General features: G+C 40.3%; 1 protein-coding gene across 2 annotated transcripts in view; it reads left to right on the forward strand.

Annotated features, from left to right (window-relative positions):
- Positions 1-15,462, forward strand: part of LOC102815151 (autophagy protein 5-like) — a 177,985-nt gene that overhangs the window by 78,382 nt on the left and 84,141 nt on the right. For both annotated transcript variants that reach the window (XM_006839960.1, XM_006839961.1), the window contains one exon: positions 10,727-10,821. In XM_006839960.1, the coding sequence (XP_006840023.1) occupies positions 10,727-10,821 (95 nt within the window). The remainder of the gene's footprint in view (positions 1-10,726; positions 10,822-15,462) is intronic.

Genomic DNA, 15,462 nt, shown 5'->3' on the forward strand with positions numbered 1-15,462 from the left:
GGTAGTGAGGTTGGCCCAGGATCGGACATTGTTTCGTCTGCTGTGCATGGGGTCGCTATGAGTCGGTTCTGACTCGATGGCACCTGACAACAACAACAAATCTATAGACCGCTGCAGGTAATGTTGACATTTTCACAATGTTAAGTCTTTGTATTCACAAGCATGGGATAGGCTTTCATTTTGTAGGTCTCTTTGAAGGATCATCCTTTCTTTTTTCCTCTCTGTTCTTCTGTTCGTTGTCTCTTGACTAGTGCATTTAATTACATTTAGTGTAATTATTGATAGATATTAATTGATGTCATTTTGCTATGTGTCTTTTTGTGGGTGTTGCTAGTTTCTTTGTTCCATGTAATTTTCTGCTCTAAGTTAATTTTGTGGATTTTCTTTTCCGTCTTTGGTTGTTAGTGTTTACTATTCTTTTTGATTTTCCTCTTACCTGGCAATGTCCTAATTTTGGCGTTGTATTAGAGGAGCAGCTTTGCTGAGTATATGATCTTTGCTTGGCAGTTGTGTTGTTGTTCTTTTTTACTTTTGAGTTTTGTATATGTCATCCCACTGACATCTTGCCTGCACGATTTCTGCTGAGAAAGCAGAGCTTTATACTGATGTTCATTTGTAGGCAACTTCATTTTCCTGAGCTACTCTCAGGATTCTTTCCTTAGCTTTGGTTTTGATGTTTTATTATGAATGGTGTGGATGGGCCCCATGTCAACCTTGTGAGGACTACCGGTGGCCAATCACACCTGTATTGTCTGAATAAGGGAGGCTTAGCCTTGCTGTGCCTTCTACTATCCATCCTATCAGGGTTCATCCTGCATGGCCAAGAGGCTATAAGATTCAAATGGCTCAGGCACAGTGGCTGGACGGGCAGAATGATTGCAGTTTCTTCGTGCTGCCCTCACCTACTGGAGTGACCTCATTTTCCTGGGGTGCACAAACTCACACATCTCCTGTACTGGGGGGTGACTGCCCTGGAGAAGACTGTTTCTGAGGTAGAAAAAGTGATGCCTTCCTGCATGGGAAAAAACTTTGCAGAGCAGGGAAGGAATTCTATCAGGAGAGGATATTTTAATTGCTCTAGAAACTCAAGTTTAGCTTCCGCTGCTGGAATCCAAACTGCTTCTTAAAAAGGAACCAAGACAAAGACTTTACATTAAATCCATTGTTTTGGGGGAAGATGTGGGATCACTGAAATGGAAGCCATCAACATATTAAAATATTGGTGTAGTAAGTGAAAGCTATACATTAGAATTAGAAAATTATACATTAGCATCATCTAGAGTGTTCAGATTTCAAATGAGATAATTATATTGGGTGAGTCCAAAACTGTTAATATTTTTCAAAAGTTCAGATGATCCTAATAAACAAGTAGAGTTGAGAAATGAGACATGAAATACTGCGTCACCATTGACCACTGATGCTGCTCTGTTTGACAATTTGTCTCTTGTTAATGGTTAACCACAAGGTTGGTGGTTCAAGCTCAACCAACTGCTCCTTGGAAACCCTATACAGGGTCACTATGAGTCAGAACCGACTCCACAGCACTTAAAGTAACGGCAACAACATCATGCATTATAGGAGCCTAGGTGTTGTAGTGGGTGACACATTGGGCTGCTAACCTCAAGGTCAGCAGTTCAAATCTGCCTGCCTCTCTGCATGAGAAAGATGATACTTTCTGCTCCCATAAAAATATACAGTCTTGGAAACCCTACATAGGGTCACTGTGAGTCAGCATTGATTGAGTGGCGCCCAACCACTACTACCACTCCCATCTCAAAGCACAGTTAACATTGCAAAGGTAACGGTGGACAGAACGGAAGTCTTTTTTGTAAGTCCTTTAAAAATTAAAATAAGTTAGCATTTTGTTTTATCTTACGGCTTTGGAGCCCTCTCAGTGAAGTGAAAACGAACTGGATTACCTGGTAAATTTGTTTCTGGCTCTCTGAATCTAGCAAAGTAATAAACTGTAATGTAGCTAAAGAGGAAGAACATTTTCTCAATTTAAAGTGGTTTTGGAAGGTAATACATCAGATAATTGGTTATAAATCTGTGGAGGACTTAAACAGGAATACATTTAGATAATTAGGTCTGGCATACCACTGTGCTACAGCTTTGTAAATCTTTTTGGCAAACAAATTAAAAGTTGTCTTTTAGATTAGAGGAAGACTGGACTATAATTGCGCATCTTTTTTTTTTCCCTTCTTCTTCTAGTTTCTCTTATTAACACATGTTGTTGTTGTTGTTAGGTGCCATCGAGTGGGTACCTACTCATAGTGACCTTATGTACAGCAGAACGAAACACTACTTGATCGTGGGCCAACCTTACTACTGTTGCCACGCCTGAGTCCATCGATGCTGCCACTTGGTTAATCCGTCTCATTGGGGGTCTTCCTCTTTTTCTCTGACCAGTCACAGAGAACAGCAGAATAAGTTGTTTTTATGTATTAAGAAAAATTTGAAATTTAGTCTTTTTTATGTTGCTTTTAAATAAGTTGGAAGAAACTTCTCTTGATTGGAAGAATGTAATATCTTGACTGTTGTTGTTGTTATGTGCTGTGGAGTCGGTTCTGACTCATAGCGACCCTGTACAGGGTTTCCGAGGATGTAAATCTTTATGGGAGCAGAAAGCCTCATCTTTCTCCCGCGGAACAGCTGATAGTTTCCAACTGCTGACCTTGCCGTTCACAGTCCGATTCGTAACCACTACGCTACCAGACTACTTAGAAATAAAGTCAGCTATTGAGATGGGCTCTAGGAATACATAAAGGATGTTATAAATTGCAGTGATAGCTTGTTAGCTAGTGATGTTAAAACTGAAACTTAGGGTCTGCTCTTTTTCCAATATATTTAGTAAGACTATGGATTCATGGTATGGCTCTGTAGGATAAGCAGTGGACCCGCAAGTTCGGTTTGAACTGCAAAGTTGGCGGTTAAAACTTACCAGCCAATCCTCAGAGACACTATTATACAGGATCACTGTGAGTTGGAATCAACTTGATGGCACTTGAACATAGGTAATATGTTTTCTTTAAATTTCCAACAGTGTTTTTAAGACACTTAAAATGTTTTCATAGATAACCAGCTTTTAGTTAAATGCCTCAGTTTATAGAGCTGTTTTATAACTAGGAAAAACAGTTATGAGCCTTTCATGAGATTTTAGCAAGAAATCTTTAACCTTCTCACCTAATAAGTTAAGATTTACCTAGGAGAGGAAGAACTTGGGAAGCAATGGTTACCTTTGATTTGGAATGCAGACTAGCTTGTCCACATTGGAGGGCACCTCAGATGCTGACCTAGATGTTCTTGGACCACTGTTTCTGCCCCCACCACCATTTTGTGGCATGGCTGGAGATGATTGGCTGGCTGGCTGTGTGTCAAGTCAATTCTGATTCATAGTGACCCTGTAGAGTTTCTGAGGCTGGGGATCTTTAGGGTAACAGAAAGTGTCATCTTTCTCTCACGGAGCACCTGGTGGACTTGAACTGCTTACCTTGTGATTAGCCGTCTAATGTTTAACCCACTGTACCACCAGGGCTTCTTGACTGGAGATGAGTATAGCTGAAATTGACAGAAAATAAATGTCAGCTAAATTGTTAACAAGGAATGTAACAATATTGTGTATACTGTATGTAGTAGAAGATACTGTATGTGAGTTGAAAGGGTTAGAAGAACCAAAAGGGGACACGAAGAAGGGAATTTAGTGTTGTAATATGTTACAGTTAGATCGTTACAATTCATTTTCCCTACCAGTAGGCCTGGTGTGGTGCTGTAGGATAAACACTGGACTACAAGATTTGTTTGAACTGCAAGGTCAATGGTTCAAACTCCCCAGCATGCTCCTCAGAAACCCTATACAGGATTGCTATGAGTCAGAATCGATTCAACGGCATTTACCAACAGCATTTACCAGGAGTCCTAGTGTGGTGCTGTAGGATAAGTACTGGACTGGTAACTACTAGGTCGGCGGTTCAAGCCCACCAGCCACTTTGCAGAAACCCTATACAAGGGTCACTATGAGTTGATGGTATGTAACAGTAAGAACGGTGGTTAGCCATTGTATAACCTCCAGCAGGCAGCATTCATAGAAGTTGCTGTGGGTGGTACAAATTCCCTGGCCTTGAGCCAGACTGAACACTCTAGCAAACTTGTGTTGATAGGGCTTTGGCAGAGCCATTTTTCCATACTAGTCCTGATATTTCACTTAGTATGTTGCTGAATCTAGAAAGTCAGTGTCTTCTCTTATTGACCTTGGGCAGCCTGAGAGATAATGGTAACAGCAAACACTATGTAGCACCTACTTTGTGCCAGGTACTGTTGTAAGCATTTTGCACATTTAACTAATTTATTTCTTCCATTGACTTTGTAAATATGTACTGTTAAAATCTATGTTTTAGAGATGAGAAAATTGAAGGATGGCTTTTAAAAGTTATCTTCTGCATCCCACCAAGCTACCAAATGGCTTAAGTAGCAAACAACGCAGGCAGTTGGACTGGTTTCACTGTCAGTGCACAGCAATACTACGTTTGAGATTCTTTTATTTCCTCTCTCCTAAGTTGCCAAATCATTCACCTAATAACTGTTTGGTCATTTAACAAGCATTCACTGAGTGTTTTGAGATGGTTCAGACTCAAAGCAATCCTGTATAGGGTTTCCGAGGAGTAGCTGGTAAGCTTGAACTGCTGATCTTGCAGTTAAAACTGATCTTACAGTCCAGTGCATTAACCCACAGCGCTGCACCAGGACTCCAAGTGTTATGGTAGGTTCAGAGTTTATCAAGGAAGTACCTGAGAAGCATGCAAGCTTTTATGTATGGAATAGGGTTACATGACATAAGGTTTCTGTTAGACTAATGCTGGTCTGGTGGTTCTATGGGTTCTGTAGGTCTGGAACGAAGCCCTCCTGAATCCAGGAACCAAAGTGGTGGCTGACACATGTATCACACTGACTTGGCTCATAACCACATGACTCTAAACTCTCAGAGAGCAGGCTCTACGCTGGGGATGGATGATGGTAGGAGCTGGCCACACCTCTGGTCACCAGGCGACTGTTGGAAAAAGAGAAGGAATGGCACCTTTCCTGATGCCTGTGTGAATCTGCTCTGTCAGGCCACCTTCTCTCACCAAACCTGTTCGCAAAAGTTCAGAATGGTGGTGCCGTGTCTGGTTGGCCATTCACCAGTCATTCGCCTCTCATCACTCCTGCTCAGCTTCTCCTCCCAGCAAGCACTCAGTCCACTTCTCTGGGTTTTCCTCTGTCTCTCGGAGTCCTGGTGTGGTACTGTGGGTTAATGTGCTGGACTGCAAAGTTGTTTGAGCTACCTGGTTGGTGGTTCAAGCTCCCCAATTGCTCCTTGGAAAACCCTATACAGGGTCCCTATGGGTCAGAACTGACTCTACGGCGCTCACCAACAATAACAATCTTTAGTGTGGAGAGTCAGTGTTGTGTGTCTCAGCCCTCTTACTGGTTTATCACATCAGATCAAATCATGGGTATCATAACTGCCAGACATCTGAGAATCTGATGCTTATTTTGGGGGGACACAGTCCAACCCATGACACTGCTCTTAATCAGTGTTTCCAGACTTCACCACTTCTTTTGCAGAGTAAAGAGAAAGATACCATCTTGGTTTATTTTGAGACAGTGCTATTGTTGTTAAGTGTCATTGAGTCAGTTCTGACTCATAGTGACTCTGTGTCGAGTTTCCAAGGAGCAGTTGGCAGGATTGAACCACACCAAGACTCCTTCAGTAGTCCAAATCAAAATTGTCTTGAGATCTAGACATTACTGCTCTTTTGATCCACTCAAGCAACAACTTCCCCAGGCTACAGTCCTACCTCTAGAATGTCTGTTTCTGGACAGGATTAAGGATTAGCCACCTCCAGGATCTTTTGGAGTCCCAGTGTGGCACTGTGGGTTAATGTAGGGAATGCAAAGTTGGCTTGAGCTGTAAGGTCGGTGGTTCAAGTTCACCAGCCACTCCTTGGAAATCCTATACAGGGTTGCTATGGGTCAGAACGACTCGATGGCACTTAACAACAACAGGACTTTTTGAAGACCTTGGCTACCTTCCTTTGATTAGACTGCTCCACCATCTGTATCTTAGTAACTTTAAACTTGAAACAAAAGGAATCTAAATCCCAAAAATACTTTGTGGTTCATATGTGAATTATATGCGTTACCATGAATTTACTGGATCTAGCTTTCTATCAATGTCATCTTAATTTACACCAAGTGATTGGGTGGGACCATGTAAATAAGATAAACAGAACTCTTAAAACTGGTATTGGTTCATTTTGCTGTCCGGCTAGATTTAAAAGGAGCCATCAGAAGCAGGAACAGAAGACTCCAGGACCATCAAGAAGGATGGGCGTGAGTGGAGTGTGAGATCCCTACCTAGAAGAAAGGTGACAGAGATGGTGGCTTAGAGAGGCAGAGCAACTGTAGGCTCTAGACCCTTGGACTGAGGCAGAGGCCAAGGGGCTACATGGCTAAGAAGCCAAAGACAAGAGTGAGATGTGCCTGCAGTATGACTAGAGAACCGCTGCTTCCTGATATCTTGTCATCCTGAATTGTACCCTGTTTGCTTCTCTGATAAGCCCTGTAATTGTGAATATTACTAGGAGTTCTGTGTGGCCATGGCAATGGATTTTTGAACCCAGATGTGAAGCAGAGAATGCTGTGGGAGAGATGGTTGGTGTCAGAATAGGGTAAAGAAGGCTGTAGGGTAGAAGCATGTCTGACTTCCACCTCATAGGAATTTGGCGGATTTTGAGTTTGATTCTCTTTCCTCCTGGGAAGCCAGGGGATGTTGACATGGCTCCCACATGGTTTTAGCAGCATGGATACAACTCTGCAGCATTCAGTCACCAATGAATGTGCTTGGGGAGAAGAGTACCCCTTGGCTTCATCAGCTTAATGGGCTTATTAATGTGAGGCTCTTTATTTGAGTGCACTCAGTTGATAAACGCATTTGAAATGACAAATGTGTTTCCATATTTAACTATTTAACACCTGCTTTCACTAATCTACAAGGAATTGCTAATGAAAGCCTTTTTCCCTCTTTTTATTGTGTTTTTACAAAGATGCTTATATATGAAAATTTTATTCATACAGGTCTATACTTGGATATATTTTCTATTGCATATGTTGAAATCCTCTTGGTTAAAACATTACTTGTATTACATGGTGCATGAATATTTTCTATTAGACCAGCATGAGGCTGGTTCCTATGAGGTGGAGGTTAAAGATATCCCAAATGTCTGACTTTTCCAACATATTAGACTCTCCATAATTCCTGGTATCAGTCACCACTCTTCTCTTTCCTCATGTCTCTGGGTTATGCAGTATACTGCCACATCTCACAAAACTCACAGCTGTCAAGGAAATGGCTTATGTGATTGTGGAGGTTGGCAAGTCCCAGATCTGTCGTTCAGAGGTCATTCTGGAGGATTCTCCTTACCCATGTAGTGTCAGGAGCTGAGGAACCCAAATCAGCAGGTCAGATGAGAGGCTGTTGATGCACAAGATACTGGGAGCTGATGAATCAAGTCAGGTGGTGGACCACAAGCCCAAGATCTGGAGGTCAGACATTATGAGCCAGATGCAAGATCCAGAGCAAAAGAGGAAACTTTGCCAAAGCATTCCTGTATATTGAACTCAGACAATGCCTCCAAGGAAAACTAAGGATGATAACTTGAATCACACCCTCTAGTAAAGTGGGGGCGTCCTTAATTCTCAGTTTCACCTTAATCCTTAGCTCCACCTTACTCCTCACTCCTTAATTCCACCTTCATCCTTTGCTACTGTTGTGTGCCTTCAAGTCAGTTCCAACTTATAGTGTAGGATTTCTGAGAGCAGCTTGTGGGTTTGAACTGCCAAACTTGTGATTACCAGTCCAGTGCTTATTCTACAATGTCACACCAGGCCTTAATCCTACATTTCCTTTTATTTTCCTCTATTTATAGCTTTCTTATTAATAACTTTGACCAAGTAAAGCCAGGTTTTTCTTGGTTAGAGTAGTTATTGTATTACAGAGGAAATGTCTATTGTAAATAACATAAGATTAAAAAATTAATATTAATAGACATTTTATTGTGTCTTTACTTTTGCTTCTAGTTTTGTTAGTCTGGATATAACCAGGATTGATAAAAACCACACAGTGTAAGTTTTATATAAAGAATTATATAACTGATAAAAGAGTAATTATATAAGAAAATTAACATAGCACCCAAAGGCTGAGGGAGAATATTCTTGAAAAGACAAACTTTGAAGGGATTCCTTCCCCCAAGAGAGTTTCCATTTTGTTGGAGAAGTTGCCCTTTCAGCCTAGGACCAAGCTGGTCTGCAGTTGTTGGGCCATCAGGAAGCATCTACTGGAGTGCAGGGGACGCGCAGGGCATCAGCAGCTGGTGGCAGGGGTGTGCATAGGAAATGGCAGCTGAGCTGCCTACATGGAAATTGGGGTACTAGTTAGGGAAAGAGGCCTTTGGATTGCTGGATCCTTTGTTGAAAAGGCAGATTATCTGCATGCCTGGGCTACAAGGTTCCTCAAAGTCCGTATGTCTGATGCCTTCATTCCCACAGCAGGTGACCCTTCATGCAGCAACCAGAAGCTGCAGTAGACTGCTTTCTTCTGCTTTGCCCCTTTAGTACTCTGCACTGAGAAAACTTAACGTTACTCTGAAGGAAAGGCTCTTATAGTTTATTTTTGTTTATATGTTGTTGTTGTTGTTAAGTGCTGTCAAGCTCTTGGCTAAATGGAAAAGAAAAGCAAAACAGACAGCAAAGAAAAGTAATTAGTTAAAAATTTAAGATTTTACATATCTGTATGTGCATAGTCCTAGTGTGGTACTATGGGTTAATACGCCAGACTGCAAAGCTGTTTGAACTACAAGGATTGGTGTTTCAAACTCACTAGCTGCTCCTCAGAAACTCTATACAGGTTTGCTGTGGGTCGGAACATACTTGACGGCACTTAACACCAACATATTATATACACACACACATATGTATATAGATACATGAAATCCTAAAATAGTTAAAATCTTAAATTTTTACTAATTACCTTTCTTGTTGTCTGTCTTGCTTTTCTTTTTCCTTTAGCCAATAACTTTTCAACCTCAGCACAGTGTCATTTTGTACCAGTAGTCTTTTGTTGTGGGAAACTACCCTGTGCCCTGTAGTATGTTTAGCAGCATTCCTGATTTTTGTTCACTAGATGCTAAACATACACACAAACTAAAATGTGTGACAATGAAAAATATCTCTAAACATTTCAAATTCCCTTGGGGAACAAAATCTTCGCTGGTTAATGATCACTACTTGAAGCCCTAGTTTTGTAGAACCAGCTCAAACCTCTCCTATAAAGGCTTTTCCTTAACATGATAAAGGGTGTTTATGAAAAAATCCAAAGGTAACATAACTTACTGGTGAAAGACTGCAAGCATCTCCTGGTGCCCGTTTTCACCACTTGTATTCCACTCTGTACCAACTAGAAGTTCTAGGCAGAGCAATTAGACAAGAAAAATAAATAGCATCTAAAAAGAAAAGAAGGAAGTGAAGCTATCGCTATTCTTAGGTGACATGATCCTTCCTATAGAAAATCCCAAAGAATTCACATTAAAGCTACTAGAGCTAATGAAAGAATTCAGCAAAGTTGTAGAGTATAAGATCAATACACAAAAATCATTGTTTTTATATATCTGCGTGGACATCCAAAGAGGAAATTAAGAAAACAGTCTCATTTACAATAGCATATAAAAAAACAAAATAGCTAGGGAGGAGTTTAAAAAGATAGATCTATAAAACATTGCTGAAAGAAATGAAAACAACAACAACAAAACTCATATAAGTGGGAAGATATCCATGTGACTTGGAAAACATATTTTTGTGATGGTATCACTACTACCCAAAGTGATCTATAGATTCAGTTCAATCCCTGTCAAATTCAAACATCCTTTTTTGCAGAAATGAATCAGATTTGCCGATCTTCAAATTTATATGAAATTGTCAGGGACTCCAAATAGCCAAAACATTATTTTAAAAGAAAAATAAAGTTGAAGGACTCACACTTCCCAAAATTGCAGTAGTCAAGATTGTGTGGTACTGGCACAAGGATAGCTGTATATAGACAGTGAGAGAGATTTGAGAGCTCAGAAGTAAAACTCATACATTCATTGCCAGTTATTGATTCATTCATTTTTACTTGAGTTGCAAATCCATGTAAGTAGGAAAAGAATAGTCTTTTTAACAAATAGTGCTAGAACAACTTGATTTTCATAGGAAAAGAATGAAATTGGATCCCCACCTTATGCCGTATTAGCACATTAATGTATTATATTTATTGTGTAAACATTGCACACCTTTTCAGGTTGTTTGCCAACTATGCCATCTCCCTATAAGTTATTTTCATAAGCATGGTGTGCTTATTTATTTATTTTTTATAGAAACATGTCAAACATAGAAGGCTATGTTCCTCAAAATAGTAATGCAAAAGGGATCAACCTAAATATGATCAACCTAAAAATGTCTGTCAGTATCTAGGACGAGGGAACAATATTGTAGAAACATCTAGCTTTATGTTTACTTATGGACCCGTAAATTAGAATAAGTATATATATGTGTCTGTTTATATATATAATGTCCTTTATAAAAACGTCTAGGTTTCATCTCTTTATGCAAACGTTTTATAATTTTACTCATTTTTATTAAATTATTATCGTTACAGATAGATTTGACCAGTTTTGGGCCATCAATAGGAAACTCATGGAATATCCTGCCGAAGAAAATGGATTTCGTTACATCCCTTTTAGAATATATCAGGTATGAAGTAAAGTTATCAAAATGTCTGTGAAAATTCTGTTATCTTACTTGTTGAAACATTGTAGTTCAAAACTGGTAAACTTGCATAGTTGCTGAACAGTGTGGTTAGAGCTTTCTAGATCTGCCTTTTGATGACTGTTTATATTTGTTTTAGATGGTAACTCCTCGGTGTCATACTACAAGGTAGACAGTAGGTGCTAGGTCTTCCTTACAGCACACCTTTCTAGATCTGAAAAACCTCCGTGTTTCTATAGAGTGCTTGACACATGTTGTTGTTGTTGTCAAGTGCTGTCGAGTCAGTTCTGACTCAGAGAGACCCTGTATAGGGTTTCCAAGAAGTGGATGCTGGATTTGAACCTCCACCCTTGTGGTTAGCAGTCCAGTGCTTATAACACCACACTAGGACAGCACTTGGCAATCTAGCACATTGCTGTTGTTAAGTGCCATCCAGTCATTTCTGACTCATAGCGACTCTGTCAGGGTTTCTGAGGAGCAGCTAGTGGGTTTGAACTGCTGAACTTTTGGTTAGCAGTCCAGTGCTTACCGTAACTGAAGCTCCATACCAAGATCTCATATAACATACGCTATTGTTGTGGAGTCCTGGTGTGGCGCTGTGGGCTAATGCATCAGACCGCAAAGTCGTTTGAACTTCAAGGTCAGTGGTTCAAGCTCACTAGCTGCTCCTTGAAAACCTATGCAGGGTCGCTATGGGTCGGAATCGAGTTGACGGCACTTAACAACAACAACAGCAACATTGTTATTAAGTGCCATTGAGTCAGTTCTAAGGCAAGTTTGAACAAGGACACCCCATATAGCATATAGTAAATGTTGGATGGTCTTATGTGAAACTGCTTACCTACTATAATGGAAAAGCATTCATGAACAGTAACTAAAAACAACTTCACAGGCATATACTGTCTTCTAGCTGAACTTGTCCTGGTAGCACTTGCATTCAGACTCATAGGTTTTATAACCTCCCTTTGTAGCCATTTCCAGTATTCTACTGCCTTTACTAATCGTTACTTGTATAATTTTTATATAGTATCAGTAAAATCAGAAGAATCCTGATGGAGTAAGCTCATCGAATTCGTTATCCACCATTTTGTCTTTTCCTTTTCTATTTTATTGTTAGTTACCATCGAATCAATTCCAACTCATGTGACTCCTTATCTGCAGATAAAAAACTGCTCTGTAGGGTTTTCTGGAGTCCTGGTATGGCACTGTTGGATAAAGCACTGGACCACAAAGTTGGCAGATCAAACCCAACAGCCACTCTTTGGAAACCCTATGCAGGGTCACTGTGAGTTAACTAACTCAACAGCATTTAAACAACAACAACAGCAGTAGCAGTAGAGTAGCAGTAGGCAGAACACCAGACCTGTGTCTGTGTGTGTGTGTTTGAACTGTCAACCTTTTAGCTAGTAGTTGAATGTTTAATTATCCATTAGTTTTTATAGGAAGAGTAAATTTTGTTTAATTCCACAAGTTCTGTTAAGTAGAGACATGAATCCTGGTAATCACATAATGTATTGATACTCTATCTTGTGTTGTGAAGACTCTGAGGCAATTTATAACTATATGAAGCTGTCTTCTCCTGCAAAGATTTACAGCCTCAGAAACCCTATATAGGGTCACTGTGATTTGGAACTGACTTTACAGTATTTAACAACAGCAGCAATCACATTTTTGTTGTATAATTAAAATTTAAAATTAAAGGCAGTGAAAATTCGTGAAACTGCATAAGCTATGAATGAGTGAGATCACTACATTAAAATTGACTTGAAAATTTGATCCCAAGCTTCTTAGTAGCCAAAGCCAAGGAAAAGTGTTATACAGTGTAATTTTTTTTATTCTGTGTAGATCATTAGGGAGCTCTGGTAGCATAGTGGTTACCAGTCGGCCTTCTAATCTCAACGTCAGCAGTTCTAAACTACCAGTGGTTCTATGGAAGAAAGATGGGGCTTTCTGCTCCTGTAAAGATTTACAGCTTCAGAAACCCTATACAGGGTCGCTATGAGTTGGAAACAATTCCATGGCACATCACCACCACCACCACCTTGTAGATCATTAGGGAAAGGTAAACTTTTGGGGAATTGAATAGAGACATTTATCATATGGCTTCATCTAGAAGGGGATGGTTATAAAGGATATTGCCAGAGGCATAAAACTCCTAAGTTTTATGCCTCTGGCAATATCCTTTATAACGTATCTATAAGAAAACATCCACCTTTAGATTTCTGACCCTCAAAGTGATTCCTTACGGCAATTATTCACTATTGTACCGCAAGAGTCTTATCATCATCTCCTTTCATTAGCCCCATCCCAACACATTGGAAACCATTCAGTGGAGATTCTACCTTAGTCCTCTGTGGCTGTGTCACTGCCTCTGGGCCCAGGAGACCCTGGGCCTTGCCATACTGCTGGTCAACCATAGGTCTCCACCCAGGTTCACAGGAGTTTGTTAAATGTGGTTGGACTTAGCTTCCAACTTCATTGCTGTTTTTCCCCCTCTTCCCCTTATCAGTGACCAGTGTGTTCACCAGCCAGACAACATGCCTGCTTGTGTATTCCCTTTGAATCATTTTCTTGGAAAGGAATTCGCTCTGAGGTGACCCTACCACTTGCCTTGATGGCTCCCAGGTGAACAGCTTGCTTGTTCTTGTAGTAAAACTTGCCTTGATGGCTCCCAGGTAGACAGCTTGCTTGTTCTTGTAGTAAACAATCAGACTGCCTTTATTGTTTCTGTTTTTCCTGCTAGTTATTTTAGCCACTACAGGCTGCTCTACTTATCCTGTTAAGTGGAAATTTCCAACCGCAGAGGATTCTGGATGGGGTTCAGGAATCCACCTATGGTCTTATGCAATGCAAAGGCTCCACAGAAAGCCTCTTAACTTGGCAACTTCTGGCCCCTTTAAGGTAATCCAATCAGTTATAGGCAGAAGACAGATTTACAAGCTTTCTATTGTAATGTTTCTGGCTGTTCCTTTCTCTCCCACTCAAGTATCTATTTTACAATGGTAGGCAAGGGAACCCAAGATTCAAAAGACAGCCAAGCATCTTAACATTATTTCCCTCTTTTACGCCTTCAAACCATGCCTCAATCCCTGTATCCCAGAGGCCTGTTGTTCCAAGGTTGTGCATACATCATCATTTACCTCTGTCCCACTTAGTCCATTCAAACCTGCCTAAATGTTCTCCCATCCGCCTTGTTCTTCCATTTCCCTCCCCCTTCTTGTTTATTGCCCCCTCCCCCAGGCACCCAAGCTATCGTGTGTCTATTCCCCCCCTAATCTGTGCTCCATCTTCCCCTTCCGCCCCTCACCTCATCCTATACATCCTGATAATTATCAAAGGTTTTTTTCCCCCCTCTTTTAGGGTAGGTTCTCTTTCTTAATCTTTTATGATAATAGTCCTATGCAGTATTTCTCCTTTTGTGACTGACTAATTTTACTCAACATAATGTCCTCAAAGTTCATCCATGTTATGTGGTGTCTTGCAGCTGCCTTGTTAATCTTCAAGGTAGCATAATATTCCATTGTGTATATGTACCACAATTTTTTTATCCATTCTTCCATTGATGGGCACTTAGGTTGTCTCCATCTTTTTGCTATTGTAAATAGTGCTGCTGTGAACATTGGTGTGCATATATCTACTCGTGTTATGGCTCGTATTTCTTGTGGGTAAATACCAAGTAGAGGAATTGCTAGATCATAAGGTATCTCTATTTCCAGTATTCCGAGGAAGTGCCATATTGCTTTCCAGAGCGGTTGGACAATTTTGCAATCCCACCAACAATGTAGGAGCGTCCCAGTCTCTCTGCATTCTCGCCAACATCTATTGTCCTCTACTTTTTTGATCTTTGCTGTTATTGCTGGTGTAAGGTGATGTCTCATTGTTGTTTTGATTTGCATCTCTCTAATGGCTAGTGATCATGAACATTTCTTCATATGTTTGTTGGCTGCCTGGATCTCCTCCTTGGTGAAGTGTCTTATTCATGTCCTGTGTCCATTTTTTAATTGGGTTATATGTCTTTTTCTTGTAGAGATGTTGTAGTTTCTTGTATATTAATAGAAATGGGTCCCTGGTCTGATATGTTGTTGCAAAAGATTTTTTCCAAGTCTGTGGGTTCCCTTTTTACTCTTCTGGTGAAGTCTTTTGATGCACCTAAGTTTTTAATTTTTAGTATGTCCCACTCATCTATTTTGTCTACTTTGTTTGTGTAGTTTTCAAAATGTTTGTTAGTCTGTGTATGGCCTGAATTAGAACCCTCACATTTGTCCCTATTGTTTCATTGATGACCCTCATAATTTTGGGATTCATATTTAGGTCTTTAATTTTGTATAGGGCGTGAGGTAAAGCTCTTGTTTTAATCTTTTGCATATCGCTTTCCAATTCTGCCAGTACCATCTGTTAAAGAGACTATCTCTTCCCCTTGCAATATACCTAGGCACTTTGTCAAAAATCAGTTGGCTGTATATGGATGGGTTAATTTCTGAATTCTTGATTCTGTTCCATTGATCAGAGTATCTTGCATTGTACCAGGCTGTTTTGACCACTGTGGCCATGCAGTAAATTTTGAAGTCGGGGAGTGAGAGGCTTCCAACCTTGTTCTTCTCAAGCAGTGCTTTGCTTATCCTGGAT

The sequence above is a fragment of the Chrysochloris asiatica genome, unplaced genomic scaffold (genome assembly GCF_000296735.1).
Source record: "Chrysochloris asiatica unplaced genomic scaffold, ChrAsi1.0 scaffold00027, whole genome shotgun sequence".
Taxonomy (NCBI): Eukaryota; Metazoa; Chordata; class Mammalia; order Afrosoricida; family Chrysochloridae; genus Chrysochloris; species Chrysochloris asiatica.